The 27,812-nt window shown below is 42.3% G+C and overlaps 2 protein-coding genes across 2 annotated transcripts in view; both read left to right on the forward strand.

Moving 5' to 3' along the window:
• Positions 1 to 27,812, forward strand: part of MKLN1 (muskelin 1) — a 417,262-nt gene that overhangs the window by 130,427 nt on the left and 259,023 nt on the right. The window lies entirely within an intron of this gene.
• Positions 23,959 to 27,076, forward strand: LOC116814366 (UPF0729 protein C18orf32 homolog). The gene has a single exon (XM_032761766.2). The coding sequence runs from the start codon at positions 26,344 to 26,346 to the stop codon at positions 26,641 to 26,643; it is 300 nt and encodes a 99-aa protein (XP_032617657.1). The 5' UTR covers positions 23,959 to 26,343; the 3' UTR covers positions 26,644 to 27,076.

Genomic DNA, 27,812 nt, shown 5'->3' on the forward strand with positions numbered 1-27,812 from the left:
AACAGAGAAGTGGTGCACATAAACTCTGTTCACTTTCTCTCCACTAGAATTTAGTTGTGTGGCCACATCTAGCTGCAAGGGAGGCTTAAAATTTAGTTGAACTGTTTTCCTAGCAAAAAGAACTGGATGTTGACACATCACTAGCAAATCTTCTACCACACTCTCCAACTCTGAGATTCTATGATTATGGTAGCAGAACCAAGACAGGAATTTTTAAGGGGTGCTGGGGAGGGTGGCAGGGTGCTCCATTTATTTATTTTTAAAATTTCTTTTTATTTCATTTATTTATATTCATAATTGACTAATAAAAATCATATATATGTATGGTGTACAATATGATGTTTAAATATACGCATACATTGTGGAATGGCTAAATCAAGCTAATTTATGTGTTATGTGTTACCTCATATGCTTTTCTTTTTCTTTTTTTTTTTCAGACAGGGTCTCACTCTGTCACGCAGGCTGGAGTGTACTGACACGATCATAGCTCGTATCTCACTGCAGCCTCAAACTCCTGGGCTCAAGTGATCCTTCCACCTCAGCCTCCCAAGTAGCTAGGGCTATAGGTACATGCCACACCCAGCTGATTTTTAAATTTTTTGTAGAGACAGTGTCTTGCTATGTTGCGCAGACTGATCTCAAACTCATGACCTTAAGCTATCTTCCCACCTCGGTCTCCTAAATTGCTAGGATACGGGTGTGAGCTACCACACCCAACTCTCATTTTTTTATGGTGAGAAAGGAATTTTGAAGTTTTCTTGTATGATACCAGAGTCATCCCATCCCATGTTTATATTAAATGTCTTCCTGGGTTGGACACAGTGGCTCATCCCTGTAATTGCAGCACTTTGGGAGGCTAAAATGGGAGGATCGCTTAAAGCCAGGAGTTTGAGACCAGCCTGGTCAACCTAGTGAGACCCTACCTCTTAAAAGAAAAAGAAAACCTTTCTGTTGAAGGTGTCCTATTAATAATATATTGTTAACTTTTAAAAAGCAAGGTAAGGCCAGGCTTGGTGGCTCACACCTATAATCCCAGCACTTTGGGAGGCTGAGGCAGGATGATCACTCGAGACCAGGAGTTCGAGGCCAGCCTGGGCAACATAGTGAGACCCATCTCTATAAAAAATTTAAAAATTAGCAGGACATGATGGTGTGTGCTTGTAGTCCCAGCTACTTGGGAGGCTGGGGAGGAAAGATCACTTGAGCCCAGGAAGTCGAGACTGCAGTGAGCCATGATCATGCCATTATACTCCAGCCTGGGTGACAGAGCAAGATCCTGTCACAAACAAACAAACAAACAAAACTACTAGTGACTATTATGAGTAATAATAGTGACTTTTATAAGTATTGCCTCAGGAGGTGTTCATGTCTTCATTCACCCCGAAACATTTATTGAGCTGTTGCATTATACCTGTCTTGCTAGACACTAAAGACACAATGATGACTAACACGGATACTTTTCCTGCAAAGAGATCATAAGTCCATTGGAGGTCATGAGATCACTTATTTGCAGAGACAGGATGACCAGTAATGTAGAATGCCAAGGAAGAGAAGCAGGCAGTCACTATTGCCTATTATAAGGTGCCTATGAGGTGACTATTATAAGTAAAGTTCCCCCCCACTAGGGACCTGCCACTTCAGAATACTATAAAGTTAAAAGGCTACCTACAAATTAGAGGGAGGTGACTCTCCTTAATGTATAAGGAGCAGACTGTGAAGCTGCTCCTGGTCTACTAGTAATCGTGTCTAACAAATCAATAATTAAAGGCAAATACTCAAATATAAATATTGGCAAAGGATATGAATGAAAAATCATAGAAAGAGATCTCAATAACTATCATGTAAACATTTAAAAATTTTTTCTCCTCAAAATGAAGAGAGATAAATGAAAAATAATATCTAATATAGACAAAAGTACATGGAAATAAGAACACTGATATTTTTCTGATGGAGATATTAGTTGGCAAAAGCTTTCCAGAGGTAAATTTGGAAACATATTAAAACATTAAACTCATTCATACGTTATAACCTGTAACTTCACTCTACTAATTTGTCCTAATAAAATATTCAGATAAACATAACCATTTATGGCAAATAATATTAATATCAGAATTTTTATGAGCCCAGCAAAAGGTGGATTAAATGACACAATAGGCAAATGGGATACCAAGCTGTCATTAAAGAACTAGCTAAAAGCTAAAGGAAAATCTTGCTATCTAACATTAAGAAAAAAGAATGATTCAAAAATAGATACAGAAATGTGTATACACCTTACAAACCGATGAATCCTGAAAGACTCTTGTTAAGACAAACTGGCTAAGAGTGATTTAAGCTTAGAAAGACACCTTGGTCCTTCCAAGATTTAAAACTAGACAGAGCCCTCTTCTTGCTGGTATTCATCCCACGGGCCACTTTATTCATAATAGATCCTTTCATACATACTGAAAATCAGTCACGGCAGCTCTTGGTGAGCAAGGGTCATAAAGTACTCCTTAACAGACTAGGCTGTGATCTTGGCACTTTGGGAGGCAGAGGAGGGTGGATCACTTGAGGCCACGAGTTTGAGACCAGCCTGGCCAACATAGTGAAACCTTGTCTCTACTAAAAATACAAAAATTAGCCAGGCGTGGTGGCACACACCTATAATACCAGCTACTTGGGAGGCTGAGGCATGAGAATTGCTTGAGCCTGGGAGGCAGAGATTGCAGTGAGCCGAGATTGCACCACTGCACTCCAGCCTGGATGACAGAACGAGACTCTGTCTAAAAAAAGAAAAAAAAATAAAGAACACCTTAACAGCCCAGGGGCGGTGGCTCACGCCTGTAATTCCAGCACTTTGGGAGGCCAAGGTGGGAGAATTATTTGAGCCCAGGAATTCAAGGCCATCCTGGCCAACATAGTGAGAACTTGTCGCTACAAAAAATTTTTAAAAAGTAGCCAGGTGTGGTGGCCTGCACGTGTGGTCCCAGTTGCTAAGGAAGCTGCACCCCAGCCTGGGTGAGATCTTGTCTAAACAAAACAAAGCAAAACAAAAACAAAAACAAAAACTCCTTAGCACTGTCACAACGCCTAGCTTTTAAGTACTTGAACACAATTTTAGCTTTCATCTGAATTAATATTTGGATCATAGACAGTCAAAGTTGATGCTAGCTCTCTAATCACATACTCAGTACTGTTTCCATTTCTTTGATTACTTTCCCTCATTTTCTACTAATTGCTATTCATTGCATAGACCCCCGCCAACATTTTTCACATTTTGAATCTTTTTGTCTTTCCAAATCACCCTGTTGACTAAGGATCCATCTCTTACCCGCTTGCAACACGTGATTTTTCTTACCACATTCAATCTGTTAATCTGTTTTATTTTCATCATAATCCTAAACCTATTCTCAATAGCACATTGAGCATTCTGAATTGTTTTTGCAATTATCAGACACTGAGGTTAATAATGTTGCAAAACACCTAAGATTAAATACAGCAAATCTGCTGGTAATGGAAAATTAGCTGGCCAAGGCTAAGACGACCACGGCCAACTGCTATTGTCGTCTGTTGAGGGCAGGCAAAGTTGAAACACTTTTACTTTTGGAGGAAAGTATTTTCCATCTCCGTGAAAGTTCACACCACAAAGAGACAGCTGCCATGGGCAAGAAGAAGATCTCCAAGAGGTCAAAGATCAAGTCTTTTGTGAAAGTTTATAACCACAATCACCTAATGCCCACAAGGTACTCTGTGGATATCCCCTTGGACAAAACTGTCATCAATAAGGATGTCTTCAGAGACCCTGCTCTTAAACACAAGGCCCGATGAGAGGCCAAGGTCAAGTTTGAAGAGAGATACAAGACAGGCAAGAACAAGTGGTTCTTCCAGAAGCTGCGGTTTTAGATGCTTCGTTTTGGTCATTAAAAATTAAAAAGAAAAAAAAGAAAGGAAAGCTCACAGATGGCCAAACTTTTCCACAGCCATGGTACCATCCTAGTGAAGTACCTTCGAGATAATAGTCATCAAATTACATATAAATACATAATCAACCAAAATTATTTTTAGATAATTCAGTTGGTTTACGTTGTCTGAATTGGCAGAGTCTGGGGGTTTGATTTCTGTGTCGGTTACATGAAGAAAAATTGTGCCACTCAAATAGTCTACACCTATGTCTAGCCATCTCACAAATACCTGCTCTTCAGGGGGCCTAGATACAGTATGTTGGGGAACAATCACGTCATTTCCACAGTCCATATAGAACAGTGCCGTTACCGGCCTTTGTAATAATGTGTGAACCTGGACTCTGCAAACTCAAAACCTCAAGTAGCCATTAACAGGAAAGAAGACGCCTTAGTCATATGTTTAAATTTTTAAAAAAGCATGTCAGGCCCTGCGAGGTAGCTCACGTCTGTAATCCCAGCACTTTGGGAGGCTGAGGTGGGTGGATCACCTGAAGTCAGGAGTTCAAGACCAGCCTGGCCAACATGGTGAAACCCCATCTCTACTAAAAATACAAAAAATTAGCCGGGCATGGTGGCACGTTCCTGTAGTCCCAGCTACTCAGGAGGCTGAGGCAGGAGAATCGCTTGAACCGGGAGGCAGAGGTTGAAGTGAGCCAAGATTGCGCCACTGCACTCCAGCCTGGATGACAGAGCAAAACTCTGTCTCAAAAAAACAAACAAACAAAAAATATGGTTGGATCACAAGATTCTCCAAATGTAAAATACTAAAGAAATTAAAAGAGGCTCATTTTTCTAATTGAGATTAAAAAAATCGAGTGGTATCTGATTTCCCTCTACTCCCCAGAGACCTGATGACCATTAATGCCTATTGAGTTGGTTTTCGGGGATTTGCCAAAGAGCAGGTGGGTGTCACTAGAGAATGCTGCACATTTCTCAAAGTAGAGAAGGCTACAGATTCACAACTCAGTTTCTGGCTTCAAATGCAATTTTCTCCCTCTGTTTTCATGACCCGCTCCTCCCTCCAACGCCAGAGCTGCAGGCAGTTCTCTAAATAACACTATGTCCCTGGCCTCCTAGCTCCCATGTGAACGTTTCAGCAGGGCTCCTCTGAAGTCTGCCCCCCACCACCTCCCCTCTCACAGGCTTCTTGTTCGTCTGAGTCAGCCCGTGACTCACCTCACTCATTAGCGGAACTCAGAATGCCTCTCCATCCTCTGCATCCCTTTTGTCTCCCTGCTTATAACTGGTTTCCTGGCAGCCTAAGGTCTATGGACAGCCTTGAAGCTAGAAGGTGGGTTGCTACTAGGATGGTCTGCTCAGTAAAGTGGTTGGCAGACAGCAAGTAGAGTTACGGTGGCGACGACGATGATGATGATGATGATGCATGCAGTTGCCTCAAAAGGACTTTGGTGGCCAGATTTGGCATGTCTGCCTGTGTTGGCTCATAAGATAGCAGCACAGGGGTCCTTGATTCTTGGCCCCTTCTTTTCTCTTTCTAATCTTTTCTTTCCCTCTTCATCCGCCCCTCCTCTGCACACATGCCCGAATGTACAAGGTGAATGCTTCTGGGCTCTGCTCTCTGTGGAAAGGCAGGGAAAAGAGCGACATCCTTACGCAGGGGCACCCTTTCCTCCAGACTTTGCCGATCTGTTCTCATTTCTACTCATTTGATTTTACATCCCGATGCTTTCTGTTTTGTGAGAGGTGGACTAGAAGGGATGAATGAGAAAAGGCTTTACGCCTTGTTGGTGCCTCTTGGGCTTATAAAAAAAGCCCAGTGACATGATACTAATGAGAAACTCTAAATTCGTGGTCAAAAATATCAGAACCAAAGCACTGTTATTAATTCGTTAATCTTACTTAAAGGCCTTTGTAAAATGGTGATACAGTCAAGTGCTGCATAATGACATTTCGGTCACTGACAGACTGCATGTACAATGGTGATCCCATAAGATTATTATGCCGTCTTTTTTTTTCTTTTTTAAGATGGAGTCTCGCTCTGTTGCCCAGGCTGAGAGCAGTGGCGTGATCTCAGCTCACTGCAACCTCTGTCTCCTAGGTTCAAGAAATTCTCCTACCTCAGCCTCCTGAGTAGCTGGGATTACAGGTGCCCGCCATCATGCCCAGCTAATTTTTGTATTTTTAGTAGAGACAAGGTTTCACCACATTAGCCAGGCTGGTCTCGAACTCCTGCCCTCAGGTGATGCCCCCCGCCTCCCAAAGTGCTGGGATTACAGGCGTGAGCCACTGTGCCCGGCCCTATACTGTCTTTTTACTGTACTTTTTCTATGTTTAGATATGCTTTGATACACAAATACTATTGTGTTACAGCTGCCTACAGTATTCAGTACAGGAACATGTCATACGGGTTTGAAGCCCAGGAGCAATAGGCTATGCCATGTGGCCTAGGTGTGCAGTGGGCTTATCCCATCTAGGTTTGTGTAAGTGCACTCTATGATGTTCAAACAACAATGAAGTCTCCTAACAATGCATTTCTCAGAACGTATCCCTGTCATTAAATAACGCATGACTATAGTTTACTCAGCTGAATCCTGACAGTTTTCATTAAGTCTCATGATTTATTTTGAAAGGGACCCCAGAGACCACCCTGTCCACCCTTTTGTTCAATGTGCAGACGTGTGATTGCTGTGCACCTGTGATGGTCAAAGCCCAAGCCAGGTGCCCTAGGGCTGCACTTCTGAAGCCCCTGAAAGGCAGATCTTGTTCTGGACGCCTGGGGAGGGGGCCCAAGGTCCTGCATTTCTATAACCTCCTTGGGGATGTCCGTGCCATCAGCCCACAGACCACACTTTGAGTAGCACTGCTGTAGGCACTCTGCACAAAGCTAGACGAGGCTTGACTTGTCACCGGAGAACATCCAGGGCCATAGGCTCCATGAGGCAGCCCTCTGCACCCTGCCTCGTCTGCTGCCAATGTTTGCTTGCGAGGCCCAGGGAATACTGAACAATTCTTCCAAGTGCGCCTGGCTTTCTTGTGTCTTCACTCCCAGCCAGGGGCGTTAAAATGAGAAGATTCGGGTTTGGATTAGTATAAGAAAAAGGGCCCATAAAACTTCACCCTGGACGATGAAGTCTAGTCTGGGCCATCTTACAAGACAGCTCTAAACCCACATTTTAGACAGATTCGTTTAACAATAAAGTATTTCTTTGATTGCTACAGAGATCTCCTTTTATGATTTGTTTGTTCAGGTCCTTTGCTGATTTTTCTATTGGAGTCTTTGCCTTTTAATTATTGAGCTGTAACAGCTCTTTATTACAATATTAAGCAAAATCCCCCTTCCTCCAATAAAGTGATTTTAGTCTTTTTTTTTTTTACTAATTTTGTGTATCGACGGGGTTTTGTCATGTTGCCCAGGCTGGACTCCTGGCCTCAAGTGATCTGCCCGCCTCAGCCTCCCAAAGTGCTGGGATTACAGGCGTGAACCACTGTGCCTGGCTGTTTTTAGACTTTTACCTTTATCTATTAAATTCTGAGTTTGGAATCTTGGATTCTAAGACAATCTTGCTAATCTGGGCAAGTCGCTTTGCTTCTTGTGATGTGGTTTCTTTCTGTACCTGTAGATGGAGAGGGTAAAGATGACCTATCTCAAGCGACTGTTGAGAGTGGAAAGAAAGTGTGTGTGCGGTAGTGCTGTACAGATGTAGGGCATAGTTAGCTTGTTTTCAGAGTCTCTATTAATCTGATCACTTTACTAAACCTAGTGTGGGACATGGCAAACTGGTGTTGACAAGTACAAGTTTTGTTTTGTTCTGTTTTTAATTTATTTTGGTTAAACAAACACTATTGAGCACTTCCAAGTACTCTGAGTTGTAACTTGTCATTGTGTTAAGACACATGAAGCAGAGTTGGAAGATGCCTACTGAGAGCTTTTTTTCCTTTTTTTCTTTTTCTTTTTTTTTTTGTCACCCTGGCTGGAGTGCAATGGTGCAATCTCAGCTCACTGCAACCTCTGCCTTCTGGGTTGAAGCGATTCTCCTGCCTCAGCCTCCTGAGTAGCTGGGATTATAGGCACGTGCACCACCATGCCCAGCTAATTTTTGTATTTTTAGTAGAGATGGAGTTTCACCATGTTGGTCAGGCTGGTCTCAAACTCCTGACCTCGTGATCTGCCCACCTCAGCCTCCCAAAGTGCTGGGATTGCAGACGTGAGCCACCGCGCCTGGCTTACTGAGAGCTTTATATGTGTGAAGGTGCTTGAGATTTCTGTTTACCTTTGCGTCCTCAAATACAATTATACCTTCTAAGTTGTCGACTGATGCCATCTTCCACCACTCCTAAATGTCCAATCAAAACTGCCCCAGTATGAGGCAAATGACCGGGTTGTTCCTTGGTTTCCACATTTGCTGTCTCATCTCTGTTAGAACCTTACAGCTGTTAAAATTATTTATTTCTACAGTAGAAGTTATTAGACTAGTAGTATTCCCATTTGAACTCACAGGTTTTTGTCTTAGCTTTAAGAAATAGATTTGTACATTTCCCCCATTTATGATGTTTAATGCCTTTAACTTCTCTCCACTCTGCCCTTTTTGTTTTGTTTTGTTTTGTTTGTGTGTGTGTGTGTGTGTTTGAGACAGGGTCTCACTCTGTCACCCAGACTGGAGTGCAGTGGCACCATCATGGCTCACTGTGGCCGTGAACTCTCAGGCTCAAGCAATCCTCCCACCTCAGCCTCCCAAGTAGCTGAGACTACTGGCATGTGCCACCACACTCAGCTAATTCCATTTATTTATTTATTTATTTATTTTTGTAGAGATGAGGCTTCCCTATTTTGCCCAGGCTAGTCTCAAACTCCTAGGCTCAAGTGATCTGCCTGCCTCAGCCTCCCAAATTGCTGGGATTACAGACGTGAGAAAAAAAAAAGAATATAATCAGCTACTAATAGTAAAATAGAAATGTTGAAGACAGTGTTTTGCCTCTAACTGGTATTTGTTTTTTAATAGAGTCAAAGGAAAGCGTCTCTACTGGCAAAAATGTAACTCTCAGCCAGGTAGAGTTAGTTACCCCTCTATCTCTGCTGGTATCCCGGTTATTCTTTCTGCAAACAAATCTGCCTTATGGGTTCTTATACTGAGCATAGATGCAACAACAAAAAAGTCAATATTATTGACTCTCATCCATTTGCCAAGCACCGTGCTAAGTGCTTTCACATACATTTTCTTATTTAATGGATCTTTTGCTTACTTGCTGTAGGGGGTAGAAGTGAGATTGTGCCTTTGTGTTGCTCCGTCCTCTACCTAGAGTCCTCTTTCCTCCCTGTCTGTGTAAACCCTTTACTGGTAGCAAGGGAACTCAATCTGAAGCAAAATCCATTTTTTTTCTCATCTCGTCCAGGTTCACAGTGAAAAGTTGGTTGGTTTCTCATTTCTGGAGAAGAGAGGTGTTGCTGATTCCAGAAAAAGTGGATGGAACAGGGATGAAGGCTGAATGCTGTTTAATACCACACTATGTACCCATGTGGGTGGGCACCTGCCTCTGCTGAGAGGTCTCTCTTGTCCTGGCTTCTTTCCCAGATAATCTATTACATTCTCTGGGAACAAGAATCCATATACATTCAAGTCTTCGTTTGATTGACTTACTTATCTATGAACACTGGTCACTTACCACTTTCCTCACCTTCTCCCACCCCAAGAAACCCTCTCCTGGAGAAACATAACTGGTCTTATCCATTCCTGAGATTACCTGCCATTTTCTCCTCTTACAATGATTCCAAATCTTGGACTCCACTAAGGAAAACATAGCCTGAGTGAAGTTACACAACCAGTGAGAAAGGAATCTTCCCTGGGCAATGAGACGAGGGCTGACTCACGATCTCAGCTCTTAGGAATGGCTCTCCAGCCATTCCTTAGGCCACATGCGTTCAGCCATGAGGTCATTAAGGATCTCCCTGGTGACTAACAAAATTGAGGCAGCCAGGGATAGCCAGAGCTGAGCTGGGGCAACTGACCCATTTGTTGAAGTGTCCCCCAGGATGGAGGCCAGCAGTGCAAGTTGCAATGCCTTGGCAGCGTAGCACTCACAGCTGGTGCAATCTGGAGGATGACTGGTACCCAACAAAAGAAGTCTCTGGTAAAGGATGTATTTATAATCACTGTGTGGAGACATGTTAATTCCAGAGGCCCATTCTTCATTCTTACACTTATACAACAGACATTTGACCTTGCTAGGCACTGAGCTGGAGGCTGGTATATTCCTTGTTCTCAAGGAATTGACAGTTTAGCAGAGAGGCACAAAGGGGACATGCACAGGAAGCATTAGGAGAATTCAGACGAGAACTTACCTCATATTGGAGAGTCAGGAGCGCTCTCCCGAGAATGCATGGAAGGCTTATACAGAAAGGGAGGAGAAAGGGCCCTCCAGGTAGAGTGGCAGCAGTGCCCAGCCACAGAGACTAGAGAGAACACGTAGCTCCTTGGGGATGCAAAGGGGGTTGTTGTCGCTGACATCAGAATATGCAGGGGAAGGGGCAGGAGATGCTGCTGGAGAGGGGAGCATGGCTCAGATTAGAAGTGTCCTCTTGCCTGTCATGCTGGCAGGTCAGAATTCTGTCTGGAGGGGTCAGGAACCACTAACTGACTTTCTTCAGGGAAGGACAGGGGCAGGTCTGCCTTTTGAGGATGTTTTCTCAGTGGTTTAGTGTGAAGATTGGATGCAAAGAAAGCAAGCATGAAGTACGAGGACCACTTTGTAGAATCATGCAGTAATCGAAGATGGAAATAATGTGGGCCCGGCCTATAGCAGAGACCACGGGGAAGCAGAAAAAGAAGACTGGGAGAGATATAAAGGAGTTGCCCCAACTGACTGTGGCGATCAGCCACAGGTGGGGCCTGAAGAGCTCAGAGGGGCTTCAGCTTTGGTGGGTGGGGGGAGATGATGGGAAGAGAAGGCTTGCTGGAAGGAGATGATGAGTGCAGGCTGAAGCAGGAACCCAGGGAAGAGACCCTTGCATCGGCCTGAATATTAGTGGAGGAAGGTCAAGGCAACTCACTGGAGCTGGGGACTCCCCAGGTGTCCCCTAAAGGAGGCTTGGTGACAATTCCAGATCCCACTAGCTAGAGAGGAAGGGGCTCCTAACACATGGCCTGGCTTGTTAAGACTGAATCTTGCAGGACCAAGGCTGCAGATGAGAGGTCTCTAGTACCTGCAGCCAAGCAGGGCATGACAAGCTGTTTCCATGGAGATGTGGTGTACGCAGGAGGGAGTGAGTAGGAGGGCTGATCCATTCCAAGCCTTGGGTCACAAGGCTGTGGCGGGCTAACAGATAAACAGGAAAAAGACATAGTCAATCAGAAAAGGATGTTCAAAACAATTTGCAGTTAATTGGGGGTTGTATCGTCATAATTCTAGATTAAGTCTAACAACTGAGAAGGATTGGGGTAAGCCACTTAATGATCCTCCTAGTTATTTTAGGTACCACTTAATGAGGGCACAGGGAAGTAGATGCCAACTCAAGCTAACTCCAAATGTACATACACCATCTTAAGTCCTTCTACATCCCTGGACTCCAAGTTGCTGCATATCACTCCCAAGTGTGAGTAAAGAAACAGGTTTCTGGAGAAACAGGTATAGATATGGGAAGTTAATTTTTTTTCGTTTGCCATGCTAATAGCAGTAATACACAGAAAACCTGCAGAGCTCTTCAGAAAACTCAGATGCTGGTGAAGCCTCAGATCAGATGTTGTTATTAAGCAATTTGAAGCTGCTTGCTCTCTGTCCAGAACAGTCAACGGGGCCTCAAACGTGTGTGTGTGTGTGTGTGTATACCGTTTTGACCATCTTAAAGTGTATAATTCAGTGGCAGTAAGTCTATTCACAATCTTGTGTAACCACCATCACCATTATCTATTTCCAAAGCTTTACCATCTTCCAAATCAAAAACTCTATAATCATTAAGCAACAAATCCCCTCTGAGCACCAAAGATATTAAACGACCTTATTGTGCTGCAACAACACTGCCTACCGGGCAGGGTGATGTTTTGGTTGCTGCACATAAGAAAGCTGGGTTGGCTTTGGTCAGTTGCTCTCAATTCATACCTAGGGGTTTTTGGCCAAAGTCCTCATCTTATACATGAACTTATTAGACCTGGGCTTTGGGAAGTGACTGACTTTAACCACTGTAATGACTGTTGGGACTTGCTGACCTCCATCTCCAAGGTATTCAAATGGCTGATGGCAGTACTTATTAAGATCAGTAAAAATGAAGTCAGGGCCATAGGCCCTCATAAAGATTCTGCTGGAGGCAAACTTTGCTCCAAAGTTAGTTGGGCATAATTGTAAAGTGAGTTGTCTAGGAAGCAACATTTTTTTTTTGTTTTGAGATAACGTCTTGCTCAAGTCTTGCCCAGATTGGAGTGCAATGGTGTGAACAAGGCTCACTGCAGCCTTGTCCTCCTGGGCTCAAGCAATCCTCCCACCTTAGCCTCCCAAGTAGCTGGGACTACAGGCACACACCACCATGCCCAAGAAATTCTTGTATTTTTTGTAGAGATGTTTGTAGAGATGTTTTGGCATGTTTTCCAGGTTGGTCTTGAACTCCTGGGCTCAAGCAGTCCACCCATCTCACCCTCTCAAAGTGCTGGGACTACAGGCATGAGTCACCACTCCCAGCCCGAACTTCATTTTAGGTAACCAAAAACAACAGTGCCTAGGGAAGATGAGTCATAATTCTGGTTTAAAATGGTAGACCATGACCAGAAGATCAGAACCTGAAACCCCAAGTGTCCTAATCCCCTTTCTTTCACAAATTATATATAGGCCAAGGTTCAGTCTGGAGTTCACAAACTCAGAGCAGCAATAGCCCCCAAGCCCGGACAGATACCTCACAGATGCATGGTGTCCACCACGAAGAACAGCAGGGGGAAAACAATGGACTTGATTTAATGAAAATTGCTCCACTGTAAACACAATGTAAACCACACGCCTTGTTTTGGGGATCATAGTAAAACGACTTGTTTCTTTTCTTTTTTTTTGAGATGGAGTCTTGCTCCGTCTCCCAACCTGGGGTGCAATGGCACGATCTCGGCTCACTGCAACCTCCGCTTCCTGGGTTCAAGTGATTCTTCTGTCTCAGCCTCCCGAGTAGCTGGGACTACAGGTGCGTGCCACCACACATGGCTAATTTTTTGTATTTTTAGTAGAGATGGGGTTCCATCATGTTAGCCAGGATGGTCTCGATCTCCTGACCTTGTGATCCATCCACCTGGCCTCCCAAAGTACTGGGATTATAGGTGTGAGCCACCACACCCAGGCAAGATGAGTATTTTAACACAATATACTGTTCCTGGGAACTGGGGCTCAGAAGAGGTTGACTGGCTTAGTTAGCATCACCAAGAAAACCAGAGAAGGAGCTAAGAATCAAGTTTTGTCTCCTGATTCCTGGTCAACTGGTTTATTTTGATTAGTGTCTGTGGTGCTCTGTTCTTGGCATGCACAAGGGGGATGGTTCTTAGAGCCTCTTACAAAGTTTTTATTTGGCCAGAGGGTAATCTATTAACACATTTATTTCCAAATTCACCTTTAATTTAGTGTTCATATTACACTAATTTTTCAACCAACCTTGGATAGGAGCTCAGAAGAATGTTGTTAGCAGTCAAGAAAAAGTTCAGTGTTATCAAGATCCTATTAGGAGATGGTAATATGGATGGTAGTATGAGGAGCTCTACAGACCCAGTCCCAATAAAACAACCATAGCTGGTGAAAATTATTTTTAAGGCAACCATTTAAAGTCTCTGGAAATTGTCCTAAGGGCATACAACAAGTGAAGAAATATTTATTCAGGAAAATCTACTAAATCCTGGTAAGAACAGCTGAGAGTCCATGGCATCTGAACCACAAACTGTTCCCTCCCTCCCTGCCCAACCCCAACTAGGTCAATGTGATGGAAGCTCCAATCTGAGGGGGTGTTGGAAGAACAGAGCTCCCTCTCCTCCCAGATACCAGTCAAGGACTACATTATCTCCCTGGGGAGGGGCAGGCCACCAGCATTTGTCATCCTCCCAGCTCCATGCTGTGGAGGCTAAGTCCCAGGCAAGTGCAGCCAAGAGGTGGGTGATTCCATTCCTCCAACAAGCCCCTACTTATAGGGCAGAAGCTCTCCCCCAGATACAGTAAGTTGATAAAACTGGGGCTCCAATTGTCCTCACCCCAGCTTTTTTTCAAAGCAGAGGTTCCACAAAGGGAGATACAAGTCAAGAAGACCAGAGACCACTGCCCCCACCCAGTGCCCTGCTTATGAAACAGAATCATCACTCCAAGAGAAGTGGGTCACTGTCCCTGCCACAGTTCCAGAGCAGAGTCTCAGAGATTCTGTCCAAGAGAAGAGGCAGTTGATGAGAACAGAGAGGCCTGAAGCTCTTCCAAAAGGAACTGGCTTTATTTAGAACAGAGCGTGAAGAAGTTCAAGCTACAGCAAGTTCTTATAAACAATGGAGAATTTAATGAAAAGCAAGTAAGAAGAAGCTGGTAGCTCAATGTGCGCAAGAAGCTAAACTGTAGGCCAATTGGTTTATCAGGGAGAACCAGGGAAAGAGACAGCTAAGAAGAGCCATCCTGAGGTCAGAACAAACCTGAAGGACTGACCTCAAAAACTACCCCAGCAAAGATGCTTAAATTTAATTGGAACACAATGTGGAACAATTTATACCCTAGGGCATTGTTGAAAACAATAGAATGACCAGCAACTAGAGGAGCCTAACACCTAGGGCTTATACCAACAGAGGCAGAGAACGTAACAGAGAGAGAGAGCAGGGAAAGAGACAAAGAGAGCTTTGCTAAAATGATTGCCATCCTGAGGGGGCTGTGCATATGACCAACCCTGTACCTTTTGAGGAGCAACATTAGAGATTTCACACTGCAGGAAAATAGACTTCACTAAAATAAACTAGCCAAGTCACTAAAGAAATAAACAACAACAGTAAGTCCTGGGTTGGAAGTATCAGTATTCAGAGTTGCTATATTATATAAAGTGTCCAGTTTTCAACAACAACAAAAATACGAGACATTCACAGAAACAGGAAATGTTATGTGACTCATAACATAGCATAAGGAGAGGGAAAAGTAATCAACAGACTACTTGAGGGCTCAGATGTCAGACTTAGCAAACAATGACTTTAAAGCACTTATTATATGTTCAAGGAATTAAAGGAAACCATGCTTAAAGAAGTAAAGGAAGGGATGATGACAATGCCTTATTAGATAGAGATTATCAATAAAGAAATAGATTTTTTTTAAAAAAAGAACCTAATGGAAATTCTGGAATTGAAAAGTACAAAACTAAAAAGAAAAATTAATTAGAGGGGCCCAATAGTAGATTTGAATTGGCGTATGAAAGAATCAGCAAATTTGAAGATAGATAGAGATTATTTAATCTCAAGAAGAGAGAAAAAAGAACGAAGAAATATGAACAGTGCCTCAGAGGAATGTGAAATACCATTAAACACATCAACGTCTGCATAATGGGGTTACCAGAAGAAGAGGAGAGAGAGAGGAGCAGAAAAAAATTTCAAAGAAACAATGGCTGAATTTTTTTTTTTTTTTTTTTTTTTTTTTTTTTTTTTTTTAGAAAGAAGATCTCACTCTGTTGCCCAGGCTGGAGTGCAGTGGCACAATCATGGCTCACTGCAGCCTTAACCTCCTGGGCTCAAGGGATCCTCCTTCCTCAGCCTCCAGAGCAGCTAGGAGTACAGGCATGTGTCATCATACCTGGCTAATTAAAAAAAAATTTTTTTTGTAGAGACAGGGTCTGTGTTTCCCAGGGCAATTTTTTAAAAAAATTTTTGTGGAGACAGGGTCTCATTATGTTTCCCAGGTGGTCTCAAATTCCTGTCCTCAAGGGATCCTCCTGCCTCAGCCTCCCAAAGTGCTGGGATTATAGGTGTGAACCACTGTGCCCAAACAGCTTCTAAAATTTGATGAAATCTGTTATCTTCACATCCAAGAAGTTCAAGTAACTCCAAGTACAATAAATACAAAGAGAACCATACCCAGACACATCAGAGTAAAAATGTTGAAAGAGATAGATAAAGAGAAAATCTTAAAAGCAGCAAGGGAAAAACACAAAAACACAAAAAACCAAACTCATAATATATAAGGAAATTCAAGTAAGATTAACATCTGACTTTTCCCCAGGAACAATGGATGCCAGAAGGCAGTGGGATGGAATATTCAAAATGCTGAAAGGAAAATTTTTAAAGCCTGTCAACTAGTTGTTGTCTATCTATCATCTATCTAGCTAGCTAGCTAGCTATTTCTTCAGATGGAGTCTCGCGCTATTGCCCAGGCTGGAATGCAGTGATGCGATCTCAGCTCACTGCAACCTCTGCCTCCCAGGTTCAAGTAATTCTCCTGCCTCAGCCTCCTGATCAGCTGGGATTTTACAGGTGTGTGCCACTACAACCGACTAATTTTTGTATTTTAGTAGAGACTGGGTTTCACCATGTTAGCCAGGCTGGTCTCGAACTCCTGACCTCAGGTGTGAAGTTTCACCGTGTTGGCCAGGCTGGTCTCGAACTCCTGACCTCAGGTGATCCACCCGCCTCAGCCTCCCAAAGTGCTGGGATTACAGATGTGAGCTACCGTGCCCGACCTATTTATTTATTTATTTATTTTGGAGATGGAGTCTCGCTCTGTTTCCTAGGCTGGAGTGCAGTGACACAATCTTAGCTCACCGCAACCTTCACCTCCTGGGTTCAAGTGATTCTCCTGCCTCAGCCTCCCAAGTAGCTGGGACTACAGACATGTACCACCACATCCAGCTAATTTTTGTATTTTTAGTAGAGACAGCTTTTCACCATGTTGTCCAGGCTGGTCTCAAACTCCTGACCTCAGGTGATCCACCCACCTCGGCCTTCCAAAGTGCTGGGATTATAGGCGTGAGCCACCATTCCCAGCCTGTCTACTAGTTTTATACCAGAAAAACCATCTTTCACAACCACAGGTGAAAGAAAGGCATTCCAAGATAAACAAAATCTGAGATAATTTATTGCTAGTTTACTGACTATGCAAGAAACAGGTTCTTCAGGTGGAATTCAAGCGACCCCAGTCGGTAATTCAAATCCACAAAGAAGAACAAAAATGACTAGTAAATGTAATTACATAATTATAAAAGACACTATATATGCATAATCTTTCTCATTTCCTCTCTTAAATTATTTTAAAAGCAGCTGTATAAAAAATGTTTGACAATGACAGCATAATGAGGTGGGTAGGAGCAAAGCTACATTAGAGTAAGAAATGACATGAGATGGTAACTTGATTGCGCAGGAACAAATGAAGAGAACCAGAAATGGTAAATAAGAAAGTTGGTACATCTATGAGAAAAGAATGAAATCATGTCCTTTGGAGCAACTTGGATGCAGCTGGAGCCCATTATCCTAAGTGAATTAATGCAGAAACAGAAAACCAAATGCTGCATGTTCTCACTTATAAGTAGGAGCTAAACACTGGGTACACATAGACACAAATACGGAAATAATAGACACAGGGACTCCAAAAGGGTGGAGGGAGGGAGGAGGGCTAAAAAGGATTGAAAAACTACCTATCGGGTACTATGTTCACTCCTTAGGCAATGGGATCATTTGAAGCTCAAACCTCAGCATCATGCAATATATCCATGTAACAAACTTGTGCATGTATCCCATGAATGTAAAATAAAAAATACAATTAAAATAAAAGGTTAGTATAACCTTTATATAAGCTCTATACATATATACTTGCTTTATTTTCTCCTCATCTTTAAAAGACATAAAATCATATTAAGTAATAATTATAACAATGTATTGTTGGGCTTGTAACAACACTGTAGACTAGCTAGATTTAACAGGTGTCTATAAAATGCTCCAACCAACAACAGCACAATCGATACTCTTCTCAATTGAATGTGGACTGTTCTCTAGGATAGACTTATTCTAGATTATAGAACACGCCTTAATACATTTAAAAGATTTGAAATTATATGAAGCATGACTTCTGACCACAATGACACAAAATCAAAATCAATAAGGCAAGTAAGTGTGATAAATTAACGTGCAGAAATTAAATGACACATTCCTAAATAAACAATAGGTCCAAGAAGAAATTACAAAATACTTTAAAATGAATGAAAATGAAAGCAAAACAAACCAAAACTTATGGGAAGCCTAAACTTAAGTTGTGCCTAAAATGGAAATGTGAGCTGTCTGGTAAGCCGGCCTAGACCTCATAGCCAAGAATGAAAGTTTATGGGGCATTTTTCTTTGCCCTAGGCCCCCAAACCTGAATCTTGCAATTTTATCACACTTCACAGGGTGTGAGGATAGGAGAGCAACCAAGTGCATTTGGGAGAACAGATGAGAACCAAATGGCTAAACTTTATCCCATCTCAGAGAAATGTCCTCTTAACACTGAGGCTGCCTAAAAGGAGGAAGGAGAGGAGAAGGGAGGGAAGGGGAAAGGAGAGAAGGGAAAGGAAGGGGAGGAGAGGAGATCTTCTCCCACGTGGGGAAAAAGTCTTGTATGCTTAGTTTGTTATTTCAGCATCAAAAAAGCAGAGACCGGGTGTGGTGGCTTATGCCTGTAATCCCAACACTTTGGGAGGCCAAGGTGGGAGGATCACTTGAGTGCAGGAGTTTGAGACCAGCCTGGGCAACACAGTAAGACCCCATATCTACAAAAACATTTTAAAATTAGCTGGGCGTGGTGGTGTATGCCTGTCGTCCCAGCTACTTGGGAGGCTGAGGCAGCAGGATTGCTTGAGCCTAGGAGGTCAAGGCTGCAGTGAGCCATGATCATGCCACTGCACTCCAGCCTGGGTGACAGAGTGAGACTCTGTCTCAAAAATTTTTTTTAAAAATCTCCTTTTTTTTGAGAGGACAACACCACAGAGAAAGTTTCATGTGTGTAATCTTTTAACACTCAGTGACTGTACTCACTGTAAATCTGGCCCTTTGCCTGCAATCTCATATTTATTGTCTCCTCTTGCAGAATTGGAAAGAGTGGGTAGAGAAAAGAGTAGATGTTTCTCTTCTGAGATGCTGTCTTGCTGGAGGAAGATTCTATTGCTGGAGGAAGTGTCCTAACAGAGACCCAGAGATGGAAGTAGTGGAAAAGATAGGGTCAAACCAAACCTGAGTAGGATGCCTCGGTGAATAAGAATGCTTTACAGTTCCTTGCAAATCAAAGACCCATTAGAGGAAACTAGGACACTGTACATTTCAATATTTCCAAGTAAGATTTTAACCCAGGAAAGAAACTGCAGAATTATTAAAGCAATTTATGTTTTAAAGCAAGGTTACAATTGTTGGTATAAATGAAGTGCTTTGCAGATGTTATCAGATATTTTGGGTATGGGAAGCCATCCATTTACATTCCCAGAGCTTTTTCTTTATCAGTGCCTTGTGCGGTTATATTTTCCCTCTTCTTCCCTTCTTTTATGAGATCAATTCTAGTCAGAATATACTAAATATCTATTTATGAAAAAGAGTAAGGATGGAGATGGATTTCATAACCATCTAGAGGAGATACAACCTAGTGACCTGCTTTCTGTTGTATTGATTTGTAAAAGGGAAATGATTTACAGGGTGCCTTTGATGAAAATAGTCCCTTTTCCCTCTTTTCAGCTCCCAGAAATGCAACTGTCTGGCCTTTCAGTGTGATTAAGCAGCTTAAACCTCCAGGGAGGTTGTGAGGGTAACAGGGGAGCCAGTTCTAGCTGGATGCAATGGTTCTCTGTAAAGACTGCCTACACTCTGGCTTTGGGTTGAAACTTCTTCTCCACTCTTTTGAACTTTCTTTTTGGATTTTAAATATATATATGTAACACCTTCATCAGATTTGCACAGCTATGACCACTCATCCTGTGCACCCCTCTTATTACCCTTAGAAAGTCTGGCCTTCCAGAGTGCATCACCTCTGGGAAACTCATGTGGCCAGTTAAGAATTCCATTCACAGGATGGATTATACAGAGGGATTTGTTCACGGTTCCCTCTTTCTTGCATAAGCCCAGTGTACTCAGAAAAGGAGATAGAATAGAATAATATAATGAATACCCAACATCTGTGTCCTAGATCAAACAATTGCTAAAATTTTGTCATATATTCTTCATCTTTCCTGTTTCTTTTTATTTTTCTGAGGTAAAGTAGTATGTGTATACATATCTAACTATCTGTAGATATGTATACATATATTAATAGATCATCCCTAAATACTTTAACATTCACCTCTAAAACATAAGCACATTTTTGTTCACTAAACAATTTCATTATTAAACTTTAATAAGATTCACATAATTCAAGAGGATCAAATACTCATCTACATGAAAAATTTCCCCTTTTGTCCCCCAAATGGTTTTTTATTGTAGTAAAATATATATGATGTAAAATTTATCATTTTAATCATTTTTAAGTGTACAATTTAATGGCATTAAGTACATTCACAATATTGTGAAAGCATCACCACTATTTCCAGAACTTTTTCATTATTCCAAACAGAAAGTCTACACTCATGAAGAATAACTCCTGGAAGTCCTAGCCAGAGCAGTCAGGCAAGAGAAAGAAATAAAAGGCATCCAAATAGGAAGAGGAAGTCAAACTATTACTCTTTGCAGAAAATATAACTCTATATCTAGAAAACCCCGTAGTGTCTGCCCAAAAGCTCCTAGATCTCTAGATCTGATAAACAACCTCAGCAAAGTTTCAGGATACAAAACAATGTACAAAAAGCAGCAGTATTTGTTTTTTTAAGAGATGGAGTCTTACTCTGTCACCCAGGCTGGAGTGCAGTGGCAGGATCTCCGCTCACTGCAACATCCGCCTCCCAAGTTCAAGCAATTCTCCTGCCCCAGCCTCCCAAGTAGCTGGGACTACAGGCGCACGCCACCATGCCTGGCTAATTTTTTTTTGTATTTTAATAGAGATGGGGTTTCACTGTGTTGCCCAGGATGGTCTCGAATTCCTGAGCTCAAGCAATCCAACCGCCTCAGCCTCCCAAAGAAAAATCAGCAGCATTTTTATACTCCAACATCCAAGCTGAGAGCCAAATCAAGAATGCAATCCCATTCACAATAGCCACAAAAAGAATAAAATACCTAGGAATACAGCTAGCCAGGGAGATGACTACAATGAGAATTATAAAACACTGATCAAAGAAGTCAGAGATGACACAAACAAATGAAAAAACATTCCATGCTCATGGATAGAAAAAATCAATACCATTGAAATGGCCACACTGTCCAGAGCAATTTACCAATTCAATGCTATTCCTATCCTTCTTCACAGAATTAGGAAAAGCTTTTAAAATTCATATGGAACCAAAAAAAGAGCTTGAATAGCCAGGGCAATCCTATGCAAAAAGAACAAAGCTGGAGGCATTACGTTACCTGTAACCAAAACAGCATGGTACTGGTACAAAAACAGACACATGAGGAGTGGAACAGAATAGAGAGGGCTACAGTAACCAAAATAGCATGATACTGGTACAAAAACAGACACATAGACCAGTGGAACAGAATAGAGAGCCTAGAAAGCTGCACACCTACAACCATCTGATGTTTGACAAAGCCAACAAAAACATGCAATGGGGAAAGGATTCCCTGTCCAATAAATAGTGCTGGGATAACTGGCTAGCTATATGCAGAAGATTGAAGCTGGACTCCTTCTTTATACTATATATGAAAATCAACTCAAGATGGATTAAAGATTTAAATGTAAAACATAAAACTATAAAAACCCTGGAAGATAACCTAGGAAATACCATTTTGGACATAGGCTCTGGCAAAAATTTTGCGACAAAGATGCCAAAAGCAATTGCAACAAAAACAAAAATTGACAAATGGGATCTAATTAAACTAAACAGTTTCTGCACAGCAAAAGAAACTATCAACTGAGTAAAGAGACAACCTACAAAATGAGAGAAAGTATTTGCAAACTATGCATCTGGCAAAGGTCTAATATCAAGAATCTGTAAGAAACTTAAACAAATTAACAAGCAAAAAACAACCAGCCCCATAAAAAAGTGGGCAAAGGAAATGAACAGACACTTTTCAAAAGAAGACACACATGTAGCCAATAAGCATATGAAAAAATGCTCAACGGCACTAATTATTAGAGAAATGCAAATCAAAACCACAATGAGACCCCATCTCACACCAGTCAGAATGGCTACTATTAAAAAGTCAAAAAATAACATGCTGGTGAGGTTGTAGAGAAAAGGGAACACTTACACATTGGTGGTGGGAATGTAAATTAGTTCACCATTGTGGAAAGCAGTGTGGTGATTTCTCAAAAACTGAAAACAGAAGTACCATTCCACCCAGCAATTCCATTATTGGGTGTATACTCAAAGGAATATAAATCATTCTGCCATAAAGACACATGCACGCATATGTTCACTGAAGCACTATTCACAATAGCAGCAAAGTCATGGAATCAAGCTAAATGACCATCGATGGTAGACTGAATAAAGAAAACGTGGTACATCTACACTATGGAATACTGTGCAGCCATAAAAAAAATAAGGTCATGTCCTTTGCAGCAACGTGGATGGAGCTAGAGGCCATAGTACTAAGCGAACTATTAATAACACATGAACAGAAAACTAAATACCACATGTTCTCACTTATAAGTATGAGTACACATAGACACAAAAAAGAGAACAGCAGACATGAGGACCTACTGGAGTGTGGAGGGTGGGAGAAGGGAGATAACAGAAGAACTACCTATTGGGTACTATGTATATTATCTGGGTGATGAAATAATCTGTACAACAAACCCTACAACATGCAATTTACCTATATAACAAATCCTTGAACCTAAAAAAAAAAAATTTTTTTTTTTTTTTTTTTTTTGAGACAGAGTCTTGCTCTGTCACCCAGGCTAGAGGGCAGTGGTGCGATCTCAGCTCACTGCAAGCTCCGCCTCCCGAGTTCATGCCATTCTCCCACCCCAGCCTCCCGAGTAGCTGGTACTGCAGGCACGCACCACCACACCCAGCTAATTTTTGTATTTTTAGTAGAGATGGGGTTTCACCATGTTGGCCAGGATGGTCTCGATCTCACCTCGTGATCCATCCACCTCGGCCTCCCAAAGTGCTGGGATTACAGGCATGAGCCACCACCCCCAGCCTGGTTATCATGTTTCTTAAGGCTCTTTATTTAGAACTGTCTCCTTTCTCCACGCTCACATACATTTTTTTTTTCATGACATTGACGTCTTGATGATTCTGGGGCAGTTGTTCTACAGAACGTTCTACCTTGTCTGATTGCTTCTTTAACACGTTCTTAAACTTGTACTTCTGTTACCTGCGTTCCTTATAAACAGAAAATTAGACCTAAAGGCTTGATAAGAGTGAAACGTTTTGGTAAGAATTCTTCACAGGTAATGCTGTGTACTTCCTACTGCCTCATATTAGGCTGTACATAATGTCTGGTTGTCCCACTATTGATGAGACCAATACTGATTTACTGGGTTAAGGTGACAACAGCCTGTTAAAAGTAAGTTTTTAAGACTGGGTGTGGTGGCTTATGCCTGTACTCCCAGCACTTTGGGAGGCCGAGGCAGGATTACTTTAGCCCAGAAGTTCGAGACCAGCCTGGACAATATAGTGAGACCTCATCTCTACAATTAATAATAATAATAATAATAATAATGATAATAATAAAATTAGCTGGGTGTGGTGGCATGTGCCTGTAGTCCCAGCTACTTGGGAGGCTGAGGTGGGAAGATTGCTCCAGCCTGGGAGGTTGAGGCTGCAGTAAGCCATGATCATGCCAGTGCACTCTAGCCTGGGCAACAGAGCTAGACCCTGTCTCAAAATATACATATATAATAAGTTTCTTAAAATGAAGAACTGATGATTGCACTTTTTTTTGCTTTTTTTTTTTTGAGACGGAGTCTCACTTTGTAGCCCAGGCTGGAGTGCAGTGGCACGATCTCGGCTCACTGCAACCTCCGCCTCCTGGGTTCAAGCGATTCTCCCACCCCAGCCTCCCAAGTACTGGGGACTACAGGTGTGTGCCACCATGCCCAGCTAATTTTTGTATTTTCAGTAGAGACGGGGTTTCACCATGTTGGCCAAGCTGGTCTCAAACTCCTGACCTCAGGTGATCCACCTGCCTTGGCCTCTCAAAGTGCCGGGATTACAGGTGTGAGCCACTGCGCCCAGCCTGATTTCACTTTCAAGAAATGATTGTCCTGTCCCCACTTTACCTGTTCAGATAAAGGGACTCTGAGGAGTTCCCTGGCACCTAGGATATAGCCTTTATCCTGTATAAAGGATAAGAAGATAAAGACAGAGGCTTTTCCCTCTCTATGGAGTAGACACAGGAGTTCAAGTTTATCTCCCAGAGTGTTCCATCAGGGCAAAAATTTCTGGAATACGAGGTCTAGCAGAGACTGTTCTTTCTCTGGGCCCAGTAAGAAGGTACTCTGAAATTGGTAGTGAGCCAGAATTTAACCGTAGACAAATAGATCTTTTTGCTAACACTTACTAAAGACAGAACACCTTGGGAATTCACATACAGGAGAATCTTTTATGGCATTTTAAAATAGCCCTGCCCTCCACTCCTCCCCTAACTTCTGACAAATCACTTTAGATTACCGAATAAAAAATTAAGGAAGAGCATCTATTTCAGATGCAGAACAAACAAATCTTAAGATGTTTCTTGAATACCATTTAAATTTAGAGTAAGGAAAAAGTATGCATCTGTCCTCTATGTTTGATGCTTACCTCTTGTCTTTTAGCTACTATACACTGAATAAGTGACCCAGGGAAATATAAGGAACTAATTTTGAATAGTTTTATTTTCAAAAGTAAGAATCTGGGTTTCTAAGGAAAATGAGTTATTTTTAATATCCATATATACACTTTTGTTTTATAGCAATTAAATACCCACATCAGGTAAACTCTGCCCAAGGTTGCCCTATATTTTTGGGTCCCCAGAGAGTTTTTGGTGGTTTTTTTTTTTGTTTTTTTTTTAGTTATTATTGCTTACTCGTGTTTCTTTTTGTTTTTGCAGTTTTGTTTTTCAGCTAGAGAAGTTGTGAATTTTCTGCCTTAGCAGGACAGACTCTAACCTTAGGATACTAGACTAACACTTTTTGTTTTGCAACTGCAATTAGTAAAATACATTTTCTCTACTTATTCTGTAATTTTTTTGGGGGTGGGGGACAGAGTCTTACTCTGTCACCCAGCTGGAGTGCAGCAGTGCAATCTCGGCTTACTGCAACCTCCGTCTCCCGGGTTCAAGCAATTCTCCTGCCTCAGCCTCCCAAGTAGCTAGGATTACAGGCACCCACCACCATGTGTGGCTAATTTTTTTGTATTTTTAGTAGAGACGGGGTTTCACCACGTGGCCAGGCTGGCCTTGAACTCCTGACCTCAGGTGATCCACCCGCCTCAGCCTCCCAAAGTGCTGGGATTACAGGCGTGAGCCACCGCGCCTGTCCTGTTCTGTAATTTTTAAAGATTCTGACTTCACTTGGGTAAGGAGGGGGCAAAATTACCTTTACGAAATAATGCTTCAACAATAGCCCTCCCAGGGAACTTAGGCACACATGTCTCTCACCTCCACTGGGAATTACTTTATGTTTGGTGACAAAGACCCCATGGTAGTTTGCAAGGCCAAACAGTATAAAGAGTCATCCATCCTGTTCTCTTTTCTTCCTCTTTATGCACAGCCCCCTTCTTTCTTTCTTCTCTCTGATGTCTTTCTTCTTCTGTCTTGCTCCTTCTCCCTCTTTCTCCCCACCCACTCTTCTTTCATTTCCTCCTTTTGCCACTCCACAGCCTAGGCTGGCATGCTTCCCTGATTCCCCGATGCCTACCAAATGCTATGTTCCAGAAAAATTCTCCTGCTTCACATCAGCCCAGGGTTTGTTACTCAACACTCAATAGAATCAAAGGAGTGGAAGAATCCCAGCGGAGGAGGGGCTGTGGCTAGGTCTATGTGAATTCCCTTCTACTCAGCTTCCGTTCCAGGTTCTCCAGTCTCTCCAGGCTCTCCTAGTTCTATAGGATAATAATGGCATTGCTTCAACTCTGTCTAGTACTTCAAAAAAAGCCTGGAAGATATTGTATATTTACCCTCAATAAAGCCTGACCAAGTTAACTAAAATAATGGAAGGTTTCTTTCCTTTTTGGGGAGAGTGGGGGCCTGGAAGGTAGGGGAGGTCATGCAGCACCAACTCATTGTGAAGACTTCATCTCATATTAAGAAGTTCTGTGGAGTGTGTCCGGGCTAGCTGCCTGGGTTGGGCTTTGTAGCTGCTCCGCAGGCCCAGCCCGGGCTGTGCTCGCAGAGTCCTAGCCGGTGCGTGGCCTCCTGCCTCCTCCCTCCTCGGCGGTCGGTCGCGGCCCGCCAGCCTCCGCGGTGCCCGCCTTCGCTCTCAGGTTGAGGAGCTCAAGCTCGGGAAAATGGTGTGCGTTCCTTGTATCGTCATTCCAGTTCTGCTCTGGATCTACAAAAAATTCCAAGAGCCACACACATACCCTCTGGTTTCCCCCTTCGTTAGTCGTATATGGCCTAAGAAAGCAATACAAGAATCCAATGATACAAACAAAGGCAAAGTGGACTGTAAGGGTGCAGACATGAATGGATTACCAACAAAAGGACCAACGGAAATCTCTGATAAAAAAAGCAGTTTTCCTAAAGGACCTCATCATTTAAAAAATGGACCTGATGATATGAAGCATCTTCCTTGTAATTGTCTCTGACCTTTTTATCTGAGACCGGAATTCAGGATAGGAGTCTAGATATTTACCTGATACTAATCAGGAAATATATGATATCTGTATTTAAAATGTAGTTAGTTATATTTAATGACCTCATTCCTAAGTTCCTTTTTCATTAATGTAGCTTTAATTTCTGTTATTGCTGTTTGAATAATATGATTAAATAGAAGGTTTGTGCCAGTAGACATTGTTACTAAATCAGCACTTTAAAATAAAAAAAAAAAAAAGAAGTTCTGTGGCTCACGCCTGTAATCCCAACATTTTGGGAAGCCAAGGCCATGAGGCCAGGAGTTTGAGACCAGCCTGATCAACATGGCGAAACCCTATCTCTACTAACAATACAAAAATTAGCCAGGCATGGTGGTGTGCACCTGTAGTCCCAGCTGCTCGGGAGGCTGAGGCACGAGAATCGCTTGAACCCAGGAGGCGGAGGTTGCAGTGAGCCGAGATCGTGCCACTACACTCCAGCCTGGGCAACAGAGCAAGACTGCATCTCAAAAAAAAAAAAAAAATCAGATTGGTTGTGTGTGTTGTCTATAGAATAAAGACAGTACACTGGAAAGAATATGGTAGAGAGGTGAGGCTGTCTACCAGAACCAGAATTTTGTTTCTTGCAATAGTCATGGGCAATTTACTTAACATCTCTCAACCAATGTACTCATTTGTAAAATGGGACAATAATTACTATTTCGCAGCCTACTGTGAGAATTCTAGATAATATGTGTAAGGCACTCATTCATATAATACCTAATACACAATAAATACTTACTATGTTTTCTTTGTAAATGTAATTTATTTGGTAGATAAAAGTTTTTCAAAGCATACAGCTCTTGGGGGAACAACGAATCTGATCATTGAGAGAAGAGGTTGGGAAGCACTCACGTAACCTAGTTCTACATGGCCACACAGGTCTCCCTCAAGAACTGTCTAGTCTAAGGGCTCTGACTAGGGGATGTACAAGGAAGTCCCACATCCTTTGTGTTGATGAACAGACCCTGTCTTGAGGGAGACACTCAGTTCCCTGACTCAGTTTCCATAGTTTCCCATGGGAACTAATGCCTTAGCTCCATTTTCTTAAGCTTGCCTATTCCTCTGCTTGATTCCTAGGTGATTGTCTCAGAAGTACTAGGTCTGCATGTTTATGGAAGCTT

Source organism: Hylobates moloch, unplaced genomic scaffold (assembly GCF_009828535.3).
Source record: "Hylobates moloch isolate HMO894 unplaced genomic scaffold, HMol_V3 SCAFFOLD_1, whole genome shotgun sequence".
In the NCBI taxonomy this organism is placed as follows: domain Eukaryota; kingdom Metazoa; phylum Chordata; class Mammalia; order Primates; family Hylobatidae; genus Hylobates; species Hylobates moloch.

Excerpts from the sequence above, each read along its gene's own strand:
- LOC116814366 (XM_032761766.2), top strand. The coding sequence starts at position 26,344 with ATGGTGTGCGTTCCTTGTATCGTCATTCCAGTTCTGCTCTGGATCTAC.